This window comes from Malus domestica, chromosome 03 (assembly GCF_042453785.1).
Source record: "Malus domestica chromosome 03, GDT2T_hap1".
NCBI lineage: Eukaryota > Viridiplantae > Streptophyta > Magnoliopsida > Rosales > Rosaceae > Malus > Malus domestica.
The window spans coordinates 1,452,107-1,468,880 of record NC_091663.1 but is presented as its reverse complement, the minus strand read 5'-3'; the positions used below and the strand labels follow the sequence as shown (position 1 = coordinate 1,468,880).

The window sequence follows — 16,774 nt, the reverse complement described above, 5'->3', positions numbered from 1 at the left end:
GGCATCGGAAATTAGCATGATGGAGCTTGCATCCGCATCTGCTTGTTGGCAAACTCATGTCGTTTATCGCCATAAGTTTGAGGGGGGTGTTGGAAAATATTAGTATTTAGGTTTATTTTAGTATTTGAGTTTTGCTTGTTAGTTTAGGATTTGGGTCTAGCCCACTCGAGTTAGCTATGATTTCTTAGGTTTAGTTCTCTATAAATATTGCTTATAATTTAGTTTGAGAAATAAGTCAGTCAAGATGTAGCATCTTCGGTTCATGTAGCCTTCTTGGCAATTCCGTTTAATAAAATTTTATATTCAATTTGTTCGTTTGTTCGTTGCGTACTCTGATATTCAACTATTACTCCTTCCCACAATCATGCTCCTTTGTTGCTTCTCAGCTGTCTGATACAAGTTTCTGACAATTCAGTTTCTCCAAATGGTCAGTCACATATGGATGATATCATATTGACAGGGTCTACTTCTTCCAAAACTCAATCAGTGCATGGTTTCAGACCTGGGAGAGATGTTTGATTTAAAAGATATAGGCATGTTGACTTACTTAATTTTTAGGTCTCCAAATTGAATATAAAGCTGATGGTGCTATTTTTATACATCAGTCAAAATATGCAAAGGAGTTTATCAAGAAGGCAGGCATGGAAAACTGCAAGTTCAGCTCCTATACCCTCTAAACCTCACACTTAGTTTTAGAGGGAATTCTTATGAACATTTAACCAAGTACAAACTTTATTTAAATAAGTTAAGATTAAGAGAGAGTTGTTGATTTATATACATGACCTGTATAATTTTTTATAATGTATTAATGATCTTTTAGATTTAGCGAATTACTTATTAAGTATGTTATTTCTATTCACAACCTGCCAAAAATGTTATTTAAGAAGTTATGAATTTGTTGAATATTATATTATCGAATTTCTACTAAATCATCAAAGTTATTAATTTATCGAATGTTATATTATCGAAGTTTTACCGTATAAGTTTCAGTAAACATCACATTAATTAGTAAATTGAAGTGTGGTCCATATATACTTTTTTTGTCAAAAGAAATGGTTCTGCTCTTCTTTTGTACTTAAGCAAAGAATAGTTTTGTTAAGAAAAAAATGCAAAGAATAGTCAAATAAACTCGACTGATATTCATTTACCCATGATAGCAATACGTGAAGATGTAATGCTTCCATATAAATTGTATTCACGAATGCAAATGGCAGTAATTCGTTAAATCCGCATATAACTGCAAATGGATATCAATATTACACACTACACATGAACAATAATTAACTCATAGTGTACAATGATTTTATGACGTAAATGAACCATAAAATTAATTAGCAATATAGAAAACAGTTCAATTATTTATAAGCATATGTAAGGTCCCTCATTTTCCCGACCCCAGCAATTGTAGAATTTTATCGAACACTTTTGCCATTCAAAAAACAATTCACTAGAAGCGAAAATAAATACAAAAGGGCTACACGCCCTCACCCCATTTTACTTGAGTACTACCTCTAACATATAAAACTTGATTCCTGCTTTCCATCTCCTCTACATGGCATAACTTCTACCTTGACGTTGTAGTCGGCAGCTATTGTTGAAGAAACGTGCGAGGCTCTCGATCAAGGTAAGTTGCATCGATAATATACAAGTTACGGGAAGCCCGATTGGTTACCACAATCATCATTTGATGGGTAATATATTGTGAACTTTGGTTAGTAGCAGCACTCAATCATGAATTCATCGCATTTTATTGTAAATTTGTAGTGAAAAAGGGGCATAGATGCACTGCTATAAGCTCGTCTCTTTCAAATCATAACGTGCAGCATTTGATTTTGAAAATAACAGACCTGTGATGTGTGAAAGAGCATAAAAAAAAATGATGTGAAAGAATCTTCTTTCGATGAGTGCAAAATGGCACAGGTGGTCCTTGTTCTAGCTTCTTCGCTTTTCTTGGTCCTTATCTTCCTTGTTTTATCTGGTTTTTGGTAATACGTTTTAAGCAAAGTGATATGAGTCGCTTCAATACCAAGTCAGAAAAACAAAGTCGGTACCAAAGCCATTGCACGTGAAGATTGGAGGAGGAGGAGACGTGAGGAGTGTGGTGGAGACTATAGAGCCAGAGGGGGAGGGAGAGATTCCTTAGACTGTTACACATATATACGAAGCATGCATCGAATGAGTACTGTTAAACGTAAGAAGAAGATATATTGATATTGATATTCTCGTCCAGTCTACTACTTGCAGAGAAATTTTTCAGTGTATTCGGAATATTAGGTAAAACACTACATGTCATTATATAATTAAAAAGATACTTGAAAATAAAAACTTTCAACCAGGTATATAATAACATGTGTTCTCCTCAGTATTTTGAGAATGCTGAAAAATCTCTCCTACTTGAGGGTATGACAATCGATATCTTTATGGCCCAACATTTTGAAAATGTTTGTTATTATATGCTATCGATAATTGCTATGAAAGTTGAAATTGTCAGAGTGGTGCCATTGAGTCTACGATACTAAACCTAATTCTATATGTTTATCTATTCATATTATCAAAAGAAATGATGTTATCGACATTTCAAAAATATTATTATTTTCTTCATGTTTTTATTCACAAATGACATGTTTGAGATGTTAATAACAGCTCCCTTAAGAGAATCTATTTTATCAACAAAATGAATAAATTGACTTGATGTCATAACTTTCCACACTCCCTTATTTTCTCTCTCTTTTTTTAACATTTCTTAACAAATAATTACGACGTAGATGACATGTGTGAAAATTTCTTTTAAGACAAAATAAGGCGATGCGAGATTTCAGTAACTCATAGATTATATCAACGTGATATTCTAAGACATTTTGATTGTTTGTCACGCTAAATCAAGAAACTGAAATGTTCTAACATTTTGTGAAGATCATTTGAAACTCTAAAAAACACTAATTATTGTAAAATAATTGCAAGTGCTTTTAGAAGAAGGGAATCTCCAAAAGCACTTCCAAGCTTGCAAGACATAATTTTTGTCACACATGTACAACATTTAGCGGGAAAGAAAAAACGGTCTATGAAATGCTGATCGTGTACGCACACAAGTCCAGCAAATGTCTAATCCAACGCCCAATCTGCACCGTCCATTCCCATCACATCTCCAGAGAAAAAAAAGCACAGTCCGCCGTCAAACGGCTATGCAGCTGGTCGCGCCATAGCTCACACACTGTACCTAACAAAACCCTAGCTTTCTCTCCTTCTTCTTCTTCTTCTTCCTCCTATCATCCAAATTTGGGGCTTTTTCCTTTTTCAAATTTAGGGTTTTTTGGGGGCGAAGATTTGATTGGGAATTTGAAATGGAAGCTGGAGGGAGCAGCAAGAACCAGACGGAGCCTAAGAAACGCCAATCGAAGACGCCCAGAAAGCCCAAAGATAGCGTTCTCGAACAGAGTTTCTCTCTCTCCTCTCTCTCTCTCTCTCTCTCTCTCTCTCTCTCTCTCTCTCTCTCTCTCTGCCTTCGTTTTCTGTACGCATGTTTTAGTTTGAATATTCATTAGCCATGCTTTCAATTTTTCTGCAGAATCGCCGGCGGAGTTCTTTGCGGAGAACAAGAACATTGCTGGGTTCGATAATGTATGCTTTTTCTTTTACATTATTGTTTTACCTTTCTTTTTTGGACGAAAGTTGGAATCTTATGGTTTCTAATTTAAGGACTAGGAATTTGAAAGGTGTTGTGGAGGTTGAAGTTGTTTCCCACAATTTTGTTATGAATTCTCAATGTTTGATGAATTCGGGAAATCAATTTTGTTATCTCTTATGCAGTTATGATCGTATGAGTTGGAATTTGGATTTTCACACACACATGGAAACTGAAAAAAGAAATTAGATTTTCGTAATTCGAAGTTAGCTCTAAAATATAGAAGCGTGGAAGTTTATGTGGACCTTAGATTGTTTTGAAAAATAATTGATTGATTCAAGAAAGCAAAGAGCTTGGAACCTTAACTGTCTCATTGTATGTTTATCTTTCTCCCCTTTTTTCTTTGGGAATTTTCAGCCAGGGAAATGTCTTTACACTACTGTGAGGGAACTTGTTGAGAACTCACTTGATTCCACGGAGTCCATATCGGAGCTTCCTGTGATAGAAATAACGATGTAAGTGCTAGTTATTATATGTTTATGAAAATTGTCGGGCATGTTGGTTCATACAAGTAGGGGTGAATATAGTGGGTAAAGTTTGTCTTCTGATTGGTATAGTTGTCACCTTTGTGATATTGACATATTTCTTTATATACTGAATCTGGCTATTGCAGTGAAGATATTGAGAAAAGCAAGTTCAATTCTATGATTGGTCTTATTGATCGAGATCGTGTTGATGAGGCATTATACGATGATTATGAAACAGCTAAAGCTCGTGAGGTGTGCATACTTATGATGTGACTTTGTTGCTATGTTATTTCCAATAGCAGTAAAATATAGAGGTACATTTAACTTTGTGGTAAGGAAAAGGAAATTAAAAGCCACGATATATCTACTGCACCTAAAAAAAAGAGGGAAAGTTCCTTGATTATCTTGTATTATACATGTAGTCATGTATTGACTTGGGGTGCTTTATTTTTCATCAACATTATTTTCTTGATTTGGGAGTTCATTCTTAATGGATCATAACTTACGTCTTCCAATTACTTTACCAGTAAAAGAACTTCATGAATTTGGAAAACGCTATATAGGAAGTATCAGATTCTGCAAATATTATTTTAAGCTCATCGTTTCTTATTATTATCATTATTTTGTAGATAACTAGCCTCTCATATATTCATCTTGTTATTTGTTTGTTCTATCCAGAAACGATTAGCAAAGGAAGCTCGTGCTCAAGAATTACAGGCAAAAAATGCTTCCTCTGGAAAGATGGTCAAAGAACCTCCAGCTGCAAAGACCATAAAGGGTCGAGGTGAGGCTTCATTTTACAGGGTTACATGCAAGGTATGATGTACTCCCCAGCAACAAGTCTCCAATCATACAAAGGTTTCTTATTGGCGTTTATGTTGTTTTGTATTCACTATAACTGTAATTCACATGATTGGTTTTATGATTTAAATACAGGATAATGGAAAGGGGATGCCAAATGATGACATTCCAAATATGTTTGGACGAGGTAAAGTAACTTTGCAAAACTTTTCGTTTGGTTTTGCCCTTTAACTAGTAAACCATTTTTTACATGACTCTCAATAGCATGTCATTTTTATCACATCTTTATCTTTCTGTGAATTTATGAACTCGTCCAGTGTTATCTGGAACAAAATATGGCTTGAAGCAGACGCGTGGGAAGTTCGGTCTAGGTGCAAAGATGGTATTTATTGGCATATCATGTATATGTTCATGACATTCTTCTGTTATATAATTATTGCATGCATATGTATAACCCCAGTTATGACCTATGTTTTCTTATGCAGGCATTAATTTGGTCAAAGATGAGTACAGGGCTTCCTATAGAGATCTCGTCATCTTTGAAGGGCCAAAATTATATTTCATTTTGCAGGCTGGATATAGATATTCATCGGTATGACTTGGGCATAGTATAAGATATAATTTCTGGATTAGTGGTTGCTACCTGAATCTTATTTTTATCATATATATCCGTATATGCTTGTATTAGTGTTTATATCATTTCTATAAAAAGTTAATGTGTCTATTTTGTTCATATCATAAAATGGAAGTTCCAATGGTAAAGAATATACTTTATTTTTAAGGTTTAGGCGCTTGTTACGCATCACAATGATGCTTGTTTATGCTTTCAGGAATATTCCTCATGTCCATTTACATGAAAAACGGGATAACAAGGTTCGGTGGCATGGAGCTGAGATCCAAGTTGTTATTGAAGGAAATTGGACAAGTTACCGTGTATGTGCTAAGTCACTGACTAATGACATATTAATTCATTACAGATACATACATGCTTAACCATATATGTCAATCTGATGTGTTGTGGTTAGCTTTGAAAAATATTGTTCAGTGTAGTTCACTGAGCTCGTTTCATTTTAAGCTAATGAAAATGTTGGCATGTGCAGTCCAAGATATTGCATTACATGCGACAAATGGCTGTTATAACTCCTTATGCCGAGTTTCTTTTTAAATTTGTATCAGGTGCAGCAGAGTAAGCTCTCTCTCTCTCTCTCTCTCTCTCTCTCTCTCTCTCTCTCTCTCACACACACACACACAAAGGCGCAGTTTTAGGATTTATGTCCTGAACAAGTTCATACTAACATTTTACTTTTCATGCAGTAAAAGCATTACCATAAGGTTTGCTCGGAGAACAGATGTGATGCCTCCAGTTCCTCTTGAGACAAAGCACCATCCATCGTCCGTTGACTTATTGCTAATAAAGCGCCTCATTGAAGAAAATCCAAAGCAAAACCTTTTACAGTTTCTTCAGCATGAATTTGTTAATATACGAAAAGCATATGCTGAACGACTAATTGGTAAGTCTTTTTCACTGTGATCTGAATAATATTTAGTGTAAACAGAATTTGAGGTAGTTGTACTATTACATTCTTGCAGAGTTTCTGTGCACATCCTTTGTACACTATTAAAGGTTGGATTTTTGTCATGATTGTGGTGCTATTGCTTTAGATGCTTAAGCTGATATTTCTTCCTTTTTTCAGGGGAATTGGGTCCTGAGTTCAGTCCAAAAATGCCTATTAAGTCTCTAACTTCTCAACAAATTGTTCGCATCCATCAGTTATTTCGTCAAGCTAAGTTTGATGATCCTAGTGGTGATGTAAGCATTTCTTTTTGGTCTCTGTTCGCTTTACATCAGTTAGCATAGAATATATTGTCTTGGCTATGTGGTTTGGAACTTTGGGCTATTATTTACTCGCTGTTTTCAGTGTCTGAGTCCTGCAGGGGAATACAATCTTCGTCTAGGAATTATAAAGGAGCTGCATCCAGACATGGTTGCAACTTATTCTGGAAGGTTATTTGAATTCTAACTTTGCTAATTCATGTGATTTATTTTCTAAGAATTCCTGTAAACAGCTGACTGCTACTTTTCTTTGTGCACGTATTTGTGTTTTCTGCTGATTGATTGACTTTGTACCGAAACGCTGTTTCGTTACTTCATATTCCATACAGTGCCCGAGTTTTTGAAGGCCACCCATTCATTGTGGAAGCTGGTGTCAGTGTGGGTGGAAAAGATGTCAAGCAAGTAGGTGATTCTTTATTAATAATGATGGTTAATATAGACATAGGAATTAACAAATCGTAAACTGGAATTTTGTTCTTCTCGCTCATATTTTCTTTAGATGCCATTTTACCTGATTATTACTTGAGTATTACAAAATGTATGTTAGAATTTGATTTGTTTATCCAATGAACATTTATGAAGTTTTTGGGTTTCCATTTTAGGGTTTGAATATTTTCCGATTTGCAAACCGAATTCCACTTCTTTTCGAACAAGGGGCTGATGTTGTCACCAGGACCGCTCTTAAGAGAATCAAGTAAGTCATAGGAAACTTTCTCATTGTTTGCAATTCTATTCTTTTTTAGGTTGAGAATTGTGTAGAAAAAGAAGGGAGATAGCAGTCTAGTTTTTATATATAACACAATGTGCAAAATATTCTTTTAGTTGGAGTAGTTACAAGATCAACCAAACTCAGGATAAGATTGGTGTCTTTGTGAGCATTGTAAGCACAAAAATACCCTTTAAAGGAACGGGGAAGGAGTATATTGGAGATGATATAACTGAAATAGCTTCAGCTGTCAAGGTCAGTGGCTATATTATAATTTTTCTTCATTCAATGTATAATATATAATCAAATTATGTAACAACGATACCTCGACAGTCTGCCCTTCAACAGTGTTGCATCCAGCTAAAAACCAAGATAGTGAAGAAAATGCAAGCTCGTGAACAGCAGGAGAGAAAGCGAAGTTTGAGCAAGTAAAACTAATTATTCCTTTGGCCTTTATTCTTAATTTGATCTGAATTATCATTTTCCACTCCCTGTACGATTTGAAGCAATCTAACTGTGAATTTGCAGGTATCTTGATAATGCTTGTACTGTTTTTTATGATGTGTGGAAGGAGATCAAAGCGCAGAATTCGGTGAGAATAGAATGATTTTATTTTTCATCTCTCATAGACGTATATAAACTGATTACAAGAGGTCCTTCTAAATAAGGCTAGGAAACAATAAAAGGAAAAGTGATTACAACCTAATGAAAGTTGTACATGCCAACAGGAACAATCACATGCAGCAAAGAAGCAACGCGATGAAATGTACAAGGAAATATCAAATCAAACAGTTACAAAAGCAATACTCAAGGAAAAGCTTTTACAACATGTTGAACAGGTGGGATGATGCCTTAACTGCTCATATAACAATTTTCGTGTGGCTTGTCTTTCCTTTTTTCCGCACTTTTTATTTATTTCCTTTGCTGTCGGGGGTCAGTATGCATATCATCAGTAGCTGTAGAGAAATTGGTACTCAACTATACTTTGCATATTATTACTTATGCATTGCTTGTAGTGATGAGCTAACGGTATTTGTATCTTGAAACCAATGTGATTGTGAGAACATCTAGTTAGAAAGTGGGACGAAGGTGGATGTAGACATTTATGTAGTCAAGTAGATATGCTGATGTTAACACATACGCTAATCTCGTGCTCAAATTTTTCAGGTGGACTATGAGATGGCATTGGAGTACGCTACGCAAAGCGGAGTGAGTGAGGAACCCAGAGAAGCGATATTTCTGCAGTCACTTGAAGCTGCTGAAGATAGCTTTATTGATTTGCATAGTCCCACATTTGTCTTTCGGCTGTTCCGCTAGGAATTGGTTTGATATTTCAACATCTTATAGTTCATTTCTAACTGCAAACTATGTCTAAGAATCATGCTGTTACTGATTGTTTCAGTTTGTATGTTATTCAAAGCTAATGATTGAAAAGGCATCCTTGAAGCTGAATTATGAATTTATGATTGATTCAGTTCGTTTGATATTCCTAGCTTGGGGAGAACTTGTACCCATTCTTCTTATCTCTCTTCTCACGTGACTAATCATGTCAGAGGAAAGAAGTACAGCGGGTTACGAGTAAGTTTCTCTTGTCACCATGACACCTCCTAAGCTGGGAAGATCTACAAGCCGGTGAAAGCAAAAAGGTTACAGGCCAATTTGGGATGAAAAAGAATCTAGGAGCCAAACTGATACAAAGCGAATATTTTAGAGAGCAATTTTTAGTTATCCCAAAAATGGAACCCCTAAAAGCCTCTTAAACCAAAATGTACCAAATGAAGGTTTTCTACTATCAAAAAAGTTGCTTTTTCTTTGAGATGCAATGAAAGTGTGGACAGATATTATCTCCATATCTCATTCTTCAGAGTTTAAGGATTTTGCAATTCAGACCACTTAAGTTGAATCTGATGATCTTCATTAACTAAATCTGTTGCTCCACCTCATGCAAAACAATAGTTCCGATCTCTCTTTCACACAAATCAAGGGTCGAGATTCCTAATCTTTAGACTCCAGACACTAAAGTCCGAAGAGGATCCAAATGAGCAGTAAACTCATGTACGAGACTTGTGTGGACAAATGTCCTTCTACCAACAAGCCCAATTGATCATTTCAAGCCGAGCTTATTCCCTCCACTTGTAGAGGAACTGAGTTTTAAGAGTAAACTATGCACACCCTATTTTACTTTCTGCTCATCCACTTATCCTTTTTAATTTTCGTTATTTTGTTCAATCCTATAGTTAGAAAAAAAAAATAAAAAATAAAAAAAGAGAGGATGTGTAGAAAGTAAAAAGTAGTGTACATACATACCTATGAGGATAGAGATTCAATCGTCCACGTTAATATACATATTTTATTTTATTTATTCAATCCAATAGCTTAAAATAAAAAAAACATGTGTAAAAACTAAAAACAGCGTGCGAAAATCAACTCTCCTTTTCTTTTTTGGCTTTGCATAACCTAAAGGGCAGGTTCTTGTGCATGTGCTTGTGCATGGTCATGAATCATGACAACTATGTGTGTCACATCAGGAAAAGGTCAAGAACCATACACCGAAATAGGGTTTATTTTCTTGTCCTCTCGCCATTTTGGTGAATTTGATGGTTCCACCTAACACACCTACAAGATACGACTCCAACTTCAAAACAAAACAAAAAATTCATTTTCTTCTTTTTGTTTAGTTTCTTTATTTTTAATTTACTTAATAGTTGCTCATATTCTCCATGTTCATACGTTTTACTCCTCTTTAGCGTTTACGTACATCAAACATAAGATATATGAGATTAAAACTCAAGAGAAGTGAGACGTTTCTCATGTATGTGAGTGGAGGATGACATGGTCTGATTGTCCGCACCTATGAATACCTCCCTCTTTCAAGCGTTCAAAATTTTAGCAATACTTGCTAAGTAATAAATTAAATATCAAAAGAGAGAAAGGTTTTATTTTTTTAATATCTAAAAAAAAAAAAATTTAATTCATGATCCTATGATACCTAACAACAATTTCTTTCTCATTATTTTTCAACTGCCAGCATTGTGGGCATAAGTTTTGCAAATTTAATTCGTGTATATGAATGTGGATGGTTATCTTTTGCTTTCAATATTGGCCCCATGAAACATCCATATCACAAGAAATCGAATTCTTGGCCATCGGTATGGCGAAATAAATTAGTTTGTGACATATAATTTGATGCATATATCACTTTCAGAGTTGAAGTTGTATCCATGGTGACCAATAATCATTTAATCAAATACTTTATACAAAGTTTTAAATCATTTATATAAGAGAGCGGATCTCGTGACACCACTTGTTTTACACAATTTTTTACATACGTTTTTATAGAACCCACTCCCTAATGTATTTTACCGATCTTAACCGTCTATCTTTTATAACATTATTCATAGATCATTTTTGCAAAAAAAATATACAAATCCAAAATCATTAAGACATTCATTTGTAATAAAGAAAATAGTGGAATACAGTTCTACAAAAAAACCTTAAACTCTTGAGTCAACGGTTATATAGTTTTAGATTTGAGTGAATTTTTATAGGTAAAATAAAAATAAAAAGTTGATAAATTTGAAATAAAAAAATTATAGTTAAATAATAGTGTGCATGAAAAAATATGACGTGTGCGTAAATTATTCTTCTCTTTATTTTAAAGGAAAACTAATGAACTTGAAAACTTTGAGTTTTAACGATAAGAACAAAATAAAGGGTCAAATGAATAGTACCATGATTGACTTTTTAGTGTAAAAATATAATTTTTTATTAAAATGAACAGTATCAAAAACTTTTCGTTAAAGTTCCCTTATTTTAATCGCAAAACAAACACAAAAGTTTTGTCAAACTAAATGTTATATTACTATATACCTTTTAGTTCACGTCACCTTCTCTCTCCTTACATTAAGGAAATTAATATATATTATTTACACTTATCAAACATAGATGGTGGCCACATAGAGAGTTTTCAATGTGTTTAGAATACGGAACAATATGTCATATATAAATAGATAATAGTTTTTTTTAGTGTTCATTTACTTATACAATGTATTAGCGTACGTGCCTATATTGTTAACACACTGAAAACTCTCTTGATGACATGAGCTGAATGCAATGATTTTGCAACAACCTCACCCTAATGTAGTCCTTTATATAATAAAATGTTACTGCTATGAACACAATAACTGTGGGTCATGAATTTAATGACGTGACTTTAACCTTTTTGAGGATATGTACCCTCATCAATCAATTCATATTTTCATTTCCCATATGAGAATTAGTAAAGCTATTGTGTAATAAACGTTCGTCGTTAGTTTTTTAAATAGAATACCTTGTATTATAAAAATATTTTTTTTTCTAAGGTTGGTAGGCTGGTAGTTCGTGATTGTATGACAAATGTCACTTTTCTTTTTGGTAGAACATCATTGTATAATGAAATTAAAAAAAAAAACCATTGGTAATGTCTAGAACTGGCAATCAAGTGATTGAAACCTTTTACTTACTCTATAAAATAGTTTGTTGTATGCTTGTAATTTTGTGACTAAATTAATGTACACTTGCGATTAAGGCTAAAAATTCTTCGAATTCTCCTAGCTTGCATGATTTGATATATTATTTTTCAATTTTCACCTTTTAATTAAAAATATTGATGATATTAAAAACGAAATCTCTTATATATACATATATATGTATTACTTTATCAAATACCGATATGAAATTCTATTCTTCAATACTACGATGTTAGGAGTTATGGAAGATGCGTGCACCTTCGCATAAAAATCTTAAGAGTTTCTACACGTTGTTTATGTTAAAATATTACAAATGCAAGACCAAAAGCTCAATTCATTACCAAACCAACCCACATGGTGAGGAAACCAAGAAACATATAAAATAAAAGAGACAAATTTTCTCATATCACCGAGGAACACTAATCCAAGACCAGATGATGCCAAAACCGTCCATAATCTTCTAGCACGTGTAAAGAAAATTTCTAAGGGTACATAAAACATGGCTCGGTGCAATAAGTGTCACAAACTAATCGATTAGATATTTTAAAGAAAAATTTCTAACTAATTATTTTACAGATTTTGTTTCGCATGTGCAATGCCCTCTCTTACACAAGACAATAAGAACTAAAAAATAAAATAAAAAATTTGTAAAAACAAATGTGAAAAGTTGGCACTCATAGGTTTCTTACTGTCCATGCTCTTTATGAGAGAAGACTCAGTCTTTCTCTCAGATCTCAGCCCCACAAATTCTTCACTCTCTTCAGCTGCCCTTTTTTCTTCTTTCTTACAAACTGAATTTTCCCATTTTTGTTTTTCTTAAATTTGAAGACTTTCCATGGAAGCACGTTGAAGAAAAGCACTTTTAGCTACCTCAGGTCAGTGTGTAACTCTAATAAGTTGGCATTACTTGTATAGTTTTCTTGTTCCCATTTTTTCTTCTTTTTTTGTAAGTCACTTAATTTGCTTGTGAAGATGAACAATGAATGCTTGCTTGCTTTTAAGATTTTCTAGAAGTTGGTTTTTTTTACGAGTTGTTGAAAACCCATTTTTTCTTTAGGTGTGATTAGTTGAAGTTAATGTGCAAGTTTCCTTGAAATTTGAGCTTACTTGTTGTCTTTGACTTGATGGGGTTTCTGCACTGGATCTGTGAGTTGTTCATATAAAGCTACCTTTGATTATTTTTCTTCTTTTAGTACTCTCTGATTTGGTTTTTTGTACTGTGAAGTCAATATGGTTGGTTGCTCAGAAAATGTATTGATTGAATAGAATATATGTGCTGGTTGCTCTGAAGTTCCTTTGAATCTCTCTCTCTCTCTCTCTCTCTCTCTCTCTCTACTTTCTTCTTAAAGAAACCAAAAGAGGGTTACTTTATGGAAGAGTAATACATTGATTCTTTGAATCTGCAGGGTGTCAAGAAGTTCTTCAGGATTTCTTTCTTTTGAAGTTCTTGGTGAAGTTATCTCTTTTACCTTTGAGATAATTTCTGTTCCATTTTACAGAAAAATTATGCATCTTTAGGAAGGAATTGATTGCTGGTGTTGGAAATCTTTTGAGGTTTCACTTGCTTTAATAGCATCTCTGTAAATCGAATTCGATTTGTTTGTGTACCTGGGTTTGGTGTTTAAGGAGTAGCTTCTCTTTCTATTCCCACAAACTAGAAAATGCAGAAGCCTCCACCGTCTCAAGATTTCGCTCTGAAAGAGACCTCGCCAAACATTGGCGCGGGCTCTATCACGGGCGACAAGCTCTCATGCACCTATGACCTTGTAGAACGGATGCAATACCTTTACGTTCACGTGGTGAAAGCAAAGGATTTGCCTGCAAAAGATGTCACTGGTAGTTCTGATCCCTATGTTGAAGTAAAACTCGGAAACTATAAGGGAGTTACTAAGCATTTCGAGAAGAAGTCTAACCCTGAATGGAATCAGGTGTTTGCTTTCTCCAAAGAACGTCTTCAAGCTTCAGTTTTGGAAGTTGTCGTGAAAGATAAGGATGTTGTGCTGGATGATTTCATGGGCAGGGTTATGATGGATCTCACTGATATCCCGAAACGCGAACCACCAGATAGCCCATTGGCACCACAATGGTATAGGCTGGAGGACAGGAAGGGGGATAAGGTCAAGGGAGAGCTGATGCTGGCAGTTTGGATGGGAACTCAAGCAGATGAGGCGTTTCCTGATGCGTGGCATTCTGATGCTGCAACAGTTGGGCCTGAGGGTGTCAAAAACATTCGATCGAAGGTATACCTCTCCCCCAAGCTTTGGTATGTGAGGGTTAATGTTATTGAAGCTCAGGACTTGCTACCAAATGACAAGAGTAGGTATCCGGAAGTTTTTGTGAAGGTTATCTGTGGAAATCAGGTATTGAGGACTAGAATATCACAGAGCAAAAGTATTAACCCAATGTGGAATGAGGATTTGATGTTTGTTGCTGCTGAACCGTTTGAGGAGCCGTTGTATCTGACTGTGGAAGATAGAGTGGGATCTGGCAAAGATGACATCTTGGGAAGGTGTGTGATTCCTTTACAGAATGTGCAGAGGAGGTTAGACCATAAACCTGTGCACACTAGGTGGTATAATCTTGAGAAGCATATGATCGTAGACGGGGAACAGAAGAGGGAGGTCAAATTTGCGAGCAGGATTCATTTACGGATTTGTTTGGATGGCGGGTACCATGTCCTGGATGAATCAACACACTACAGTAGTGATCTCAGGCCAACAGCAAGGCAGTTGTGGAAGTCAAGCATTGGGATTTTTGAGGTAGGGGTTATAAGTGCCGTTGGTCTGATGCCAATGAAAACAAAAGATGGCCGAGGTACCACAGATGCTTATTGTGTAGCAAAATACGGGAGGAAATGGGTTCGAACAAGGACAATCGTGGACAGCTTCAATCCTAAGTGGAATGAGCAGTACATCTGGGAGGTTTTCGACCCGTGTACTGTGATTACAATTGGGGTTTTTGACAATGGTCATATACATGGACATGGAGGTGATAAAGGGGGAAAGGATTCAAGAATTGGCAAAGTGAGAATTCGGCTATCTACACTTGAAGCTGACAGGGTTTACACGCATTCGTATCCTCTTCTGGTCCTACAACCATCTGGGGTGAAGAAAATGGGTGAAATTCAGCTGGCAGTGAGGTTTACATGCTCATCTTTGATTAATATGTTGTATATGTATTCGCATCCCCTGTTGCCAAAAATGCACTACATTCATCCATTGTCCGTGCTTCAGCTCGATAGCTTGAGGCACCAGGCTATGCAGATTGTCTCGATGAGGCTGAACCGGTCTGAGCCTCCCCTGAGGAAAGAGGTTGTGGAGTATATGCTGGATGTTGATTCACATATGTGGAGCATGAGAAGAAGCAAGGCCAATTTTTTCCGAATAATGGGAGTTTTAAGCGGGTTGATTGCAGTAGGAAAATGGCTTGATCAAATCTGCAATTGGAAGAATCCTCTCACGACCATTTTAATTCATATCCTCTTTATTATATTGGTTCTTTATCCGGAACTAATTCTTCCCACTATTTTTCTCTACCTATTCTTGATTGGAATTTGGAACTTCCGGCGGAGGCCAAGGCACCCTCCTCACATGGACATCCGACTATCTCATGCTGACGCTGCTCATCCTGACGAACTAGATGAAGAGTTTGACACGTTCCCAACTACCCGGCCATCAGATATAGTGAGGATGAGATATGATCGACTAAGAAGCATAGCAGGGAGGGTTCAAACTGTTGTCGGTGATCTGGCAACTCAAGGCGAAAGGTTTCAGTCTCTTCTGAGTTGGAGAGACCCTAGAGCCACCACCCTGTTCGTAACATTCTGTTTGATTGCCGCCATTGTTCTCTATGTAACTCCATTCCAAGTTGTGGCCCTTCTAGCAGGCATTTACATGTTGAGGCATCCCAAGTTCCGCCAAAAACTTCCTTCAGTGCCACTCAACTTCTTTAGAAGGTTGCCTGCAAGATCAGACAGCATGCTATAAGCACAACCTACCTTCATGAATCACTCCTCTTCATCATTGTATCTGTGTTTCAGAGTTGTGTAGATGGTGAAGCAGGGTGAAAAGTAACAAATCGGCATTTTCCAACCACATAAAGTGGTAATGTTATGAACTTGTTTACGTCTTTGTAGTTAATATTTTAATTTCTGCGTATGGTAAACAATGCTTATAACTTTGTAGGATTCAATTTGAATATAGCCAGTGCAGAACCATTCGATTTATCATTACCTGTGTATAGCGCCTGAAATCTTAAACTCTGGTAGATACATTATGCGTTCTCAGTGTCGATGGCCACTTATGGTTAATAGAAACGTCCGAGTGTATGTGACACGAAGTTGAATCATAGGGGCTGACGCCAGACCAGACCACATGATCCTCATGTTTCTTGTTTTTCTCTTGTCACCGTTGAGTTTCTTGCGTAGATCGAATTTGATAAGTTAGTAAACTAGTCTTACCAGAAAACATGAAGTTGGAAGAACTTGCTGCAGAATGAAAGCTCAAGGCCCTAAATAGTTTGAATAGATTGCGAAGGCTTCCCATGTTGTAAGTGCTTCTTGTTGGCATTACAATTCCACCTCAAATTGTTGAGGAATCTATAAGAAATATTTGATTTGCTACATACCTTACGAGTGTTTTCGTTGTTAGATTTTATTTTCGTAACTATTAGATCTTCTACTTTCAATCTTAACCATTCTTTTTTCGTATTACTCGTTACTACGTAATATTGATGAAAAATTGCGTAACGTACAAAGTTTCTAAAACCTCTCTCAAG

At 35.7% G+C, this 16,774-nt stretch overlaps 2 protein-coding genes across 4 annotated transcripts; both read left to right on the top strand.

The window, feature by feature from the left end:
* Window positions 1–3,021: 3,021 nt before the first annotated feature.
* On the top strand, window positions 3,022–8,942 carry LOC103447064 (DNA topoisomerase 6 subunit B). Its single transcript, XM_008386236.4, has 21 exons — window positions 3,022–3,213; window positions 3,305–3,435; window positions 3,566–3,618; window positions 4,040–4,137; window positions 4,296–4,401; window positions 4,828–4,965; window positions 5,086–5,137; window positions 5,268–5,332; window positions 5,436–5,542; window positions 5,781–5,883; window positions 6,051–6,136; window positions 6,265–6,461; window positions 6,645–6,760; window positions 6,870–6,955; window positions 7,114–7,186; window positions 7,387–7,478; window positions 7,607–7,745; window positions 7,824–7,918; window positions 8,019–8,082; window positions 8,219–8,329; window positions 8,658–8,942. The coding sequence occupies exons 2-21, from the start codon at window positions 3,342–3,344 to the stop codon at window positions 8,805–8,807; spliced, it is 2,025 nt and encodes a 674-aa protein (XP_008384458.3). The 5' UTR covers window positions 3,022–3,213; window positions 3,305–3,341; the 3' UTR covers window positions 8,808–8,942.
* Window positions 8,943–12,543: 3,601 nt separating this feature from the next.
* Window positions 12,544–16,226, top strand: LOC114823846 (multiple C2 domain and transmembrane region protein 5-like). Of its 3 annotated transcripts, none has more exons than XM_029099323.2 (2): window positions 12,544–12,873; window positions 13,405–16,226. In XM_029099323.2, exon 2 carries the CDS (start codon window positions 13,660–13,662, stop codon window positions 15,982–15,984), a length of 2,325 nt encoding a protein of 774 aa, XP_028955156.2. In that variant the 5' UTR covers window positions 12,544–12,873; window positions 13,405–13,659; the 3' UTR covers window positions 15,985–16,226. The 3 variants fall into 3 exon arrangements, with proteins under 3 accessions (XP_028955156.2, XP_070674122.1, XP_028955157.2); XM_070818021.1 differs by having other exon boundaries at window positions 12,693–12,873; window positions 13,498–16,226; XM_029099324.2 differs by lacking the exon at window positions 12,544–12,873 and adding an exon at window positions 12,921–13,144.
* Window positions 16,227–16,774: the final 548 nt, after the last annotated feature.

Bases quoted from the DNA above. Each gene is read 5' to 3' on its own strand.
- LOC114823846 (XM_029099323.2), top strand. From the start codon at position 13,660: ATGCAGAAGCCTCCACCGTCTCAAGATTTCGCTCTGAAAGAGACCTCG.
- LOC103447064 (XM_008386236.4), top strand. From the start codon at position 3,342: ATGGAAGCTGGAGGGAGCAGCAAGAACCAGACGGAGCCTAAGAAACGC. The intron at 4,966-5,085 runs GTATGATGTACT...ATTTAAATACAG, and splicing joins TTTACAGGGTTACATGCAAG to GATAATGGAAAGGGGATGCC. The intron at 7,919-8,018 runs GTAAAACTAATT...GTGAATTTGCAG, and splicing joins AGAAAGCGAAGTTTGAGCAA to GTATCTTGATAATGCTTGTA.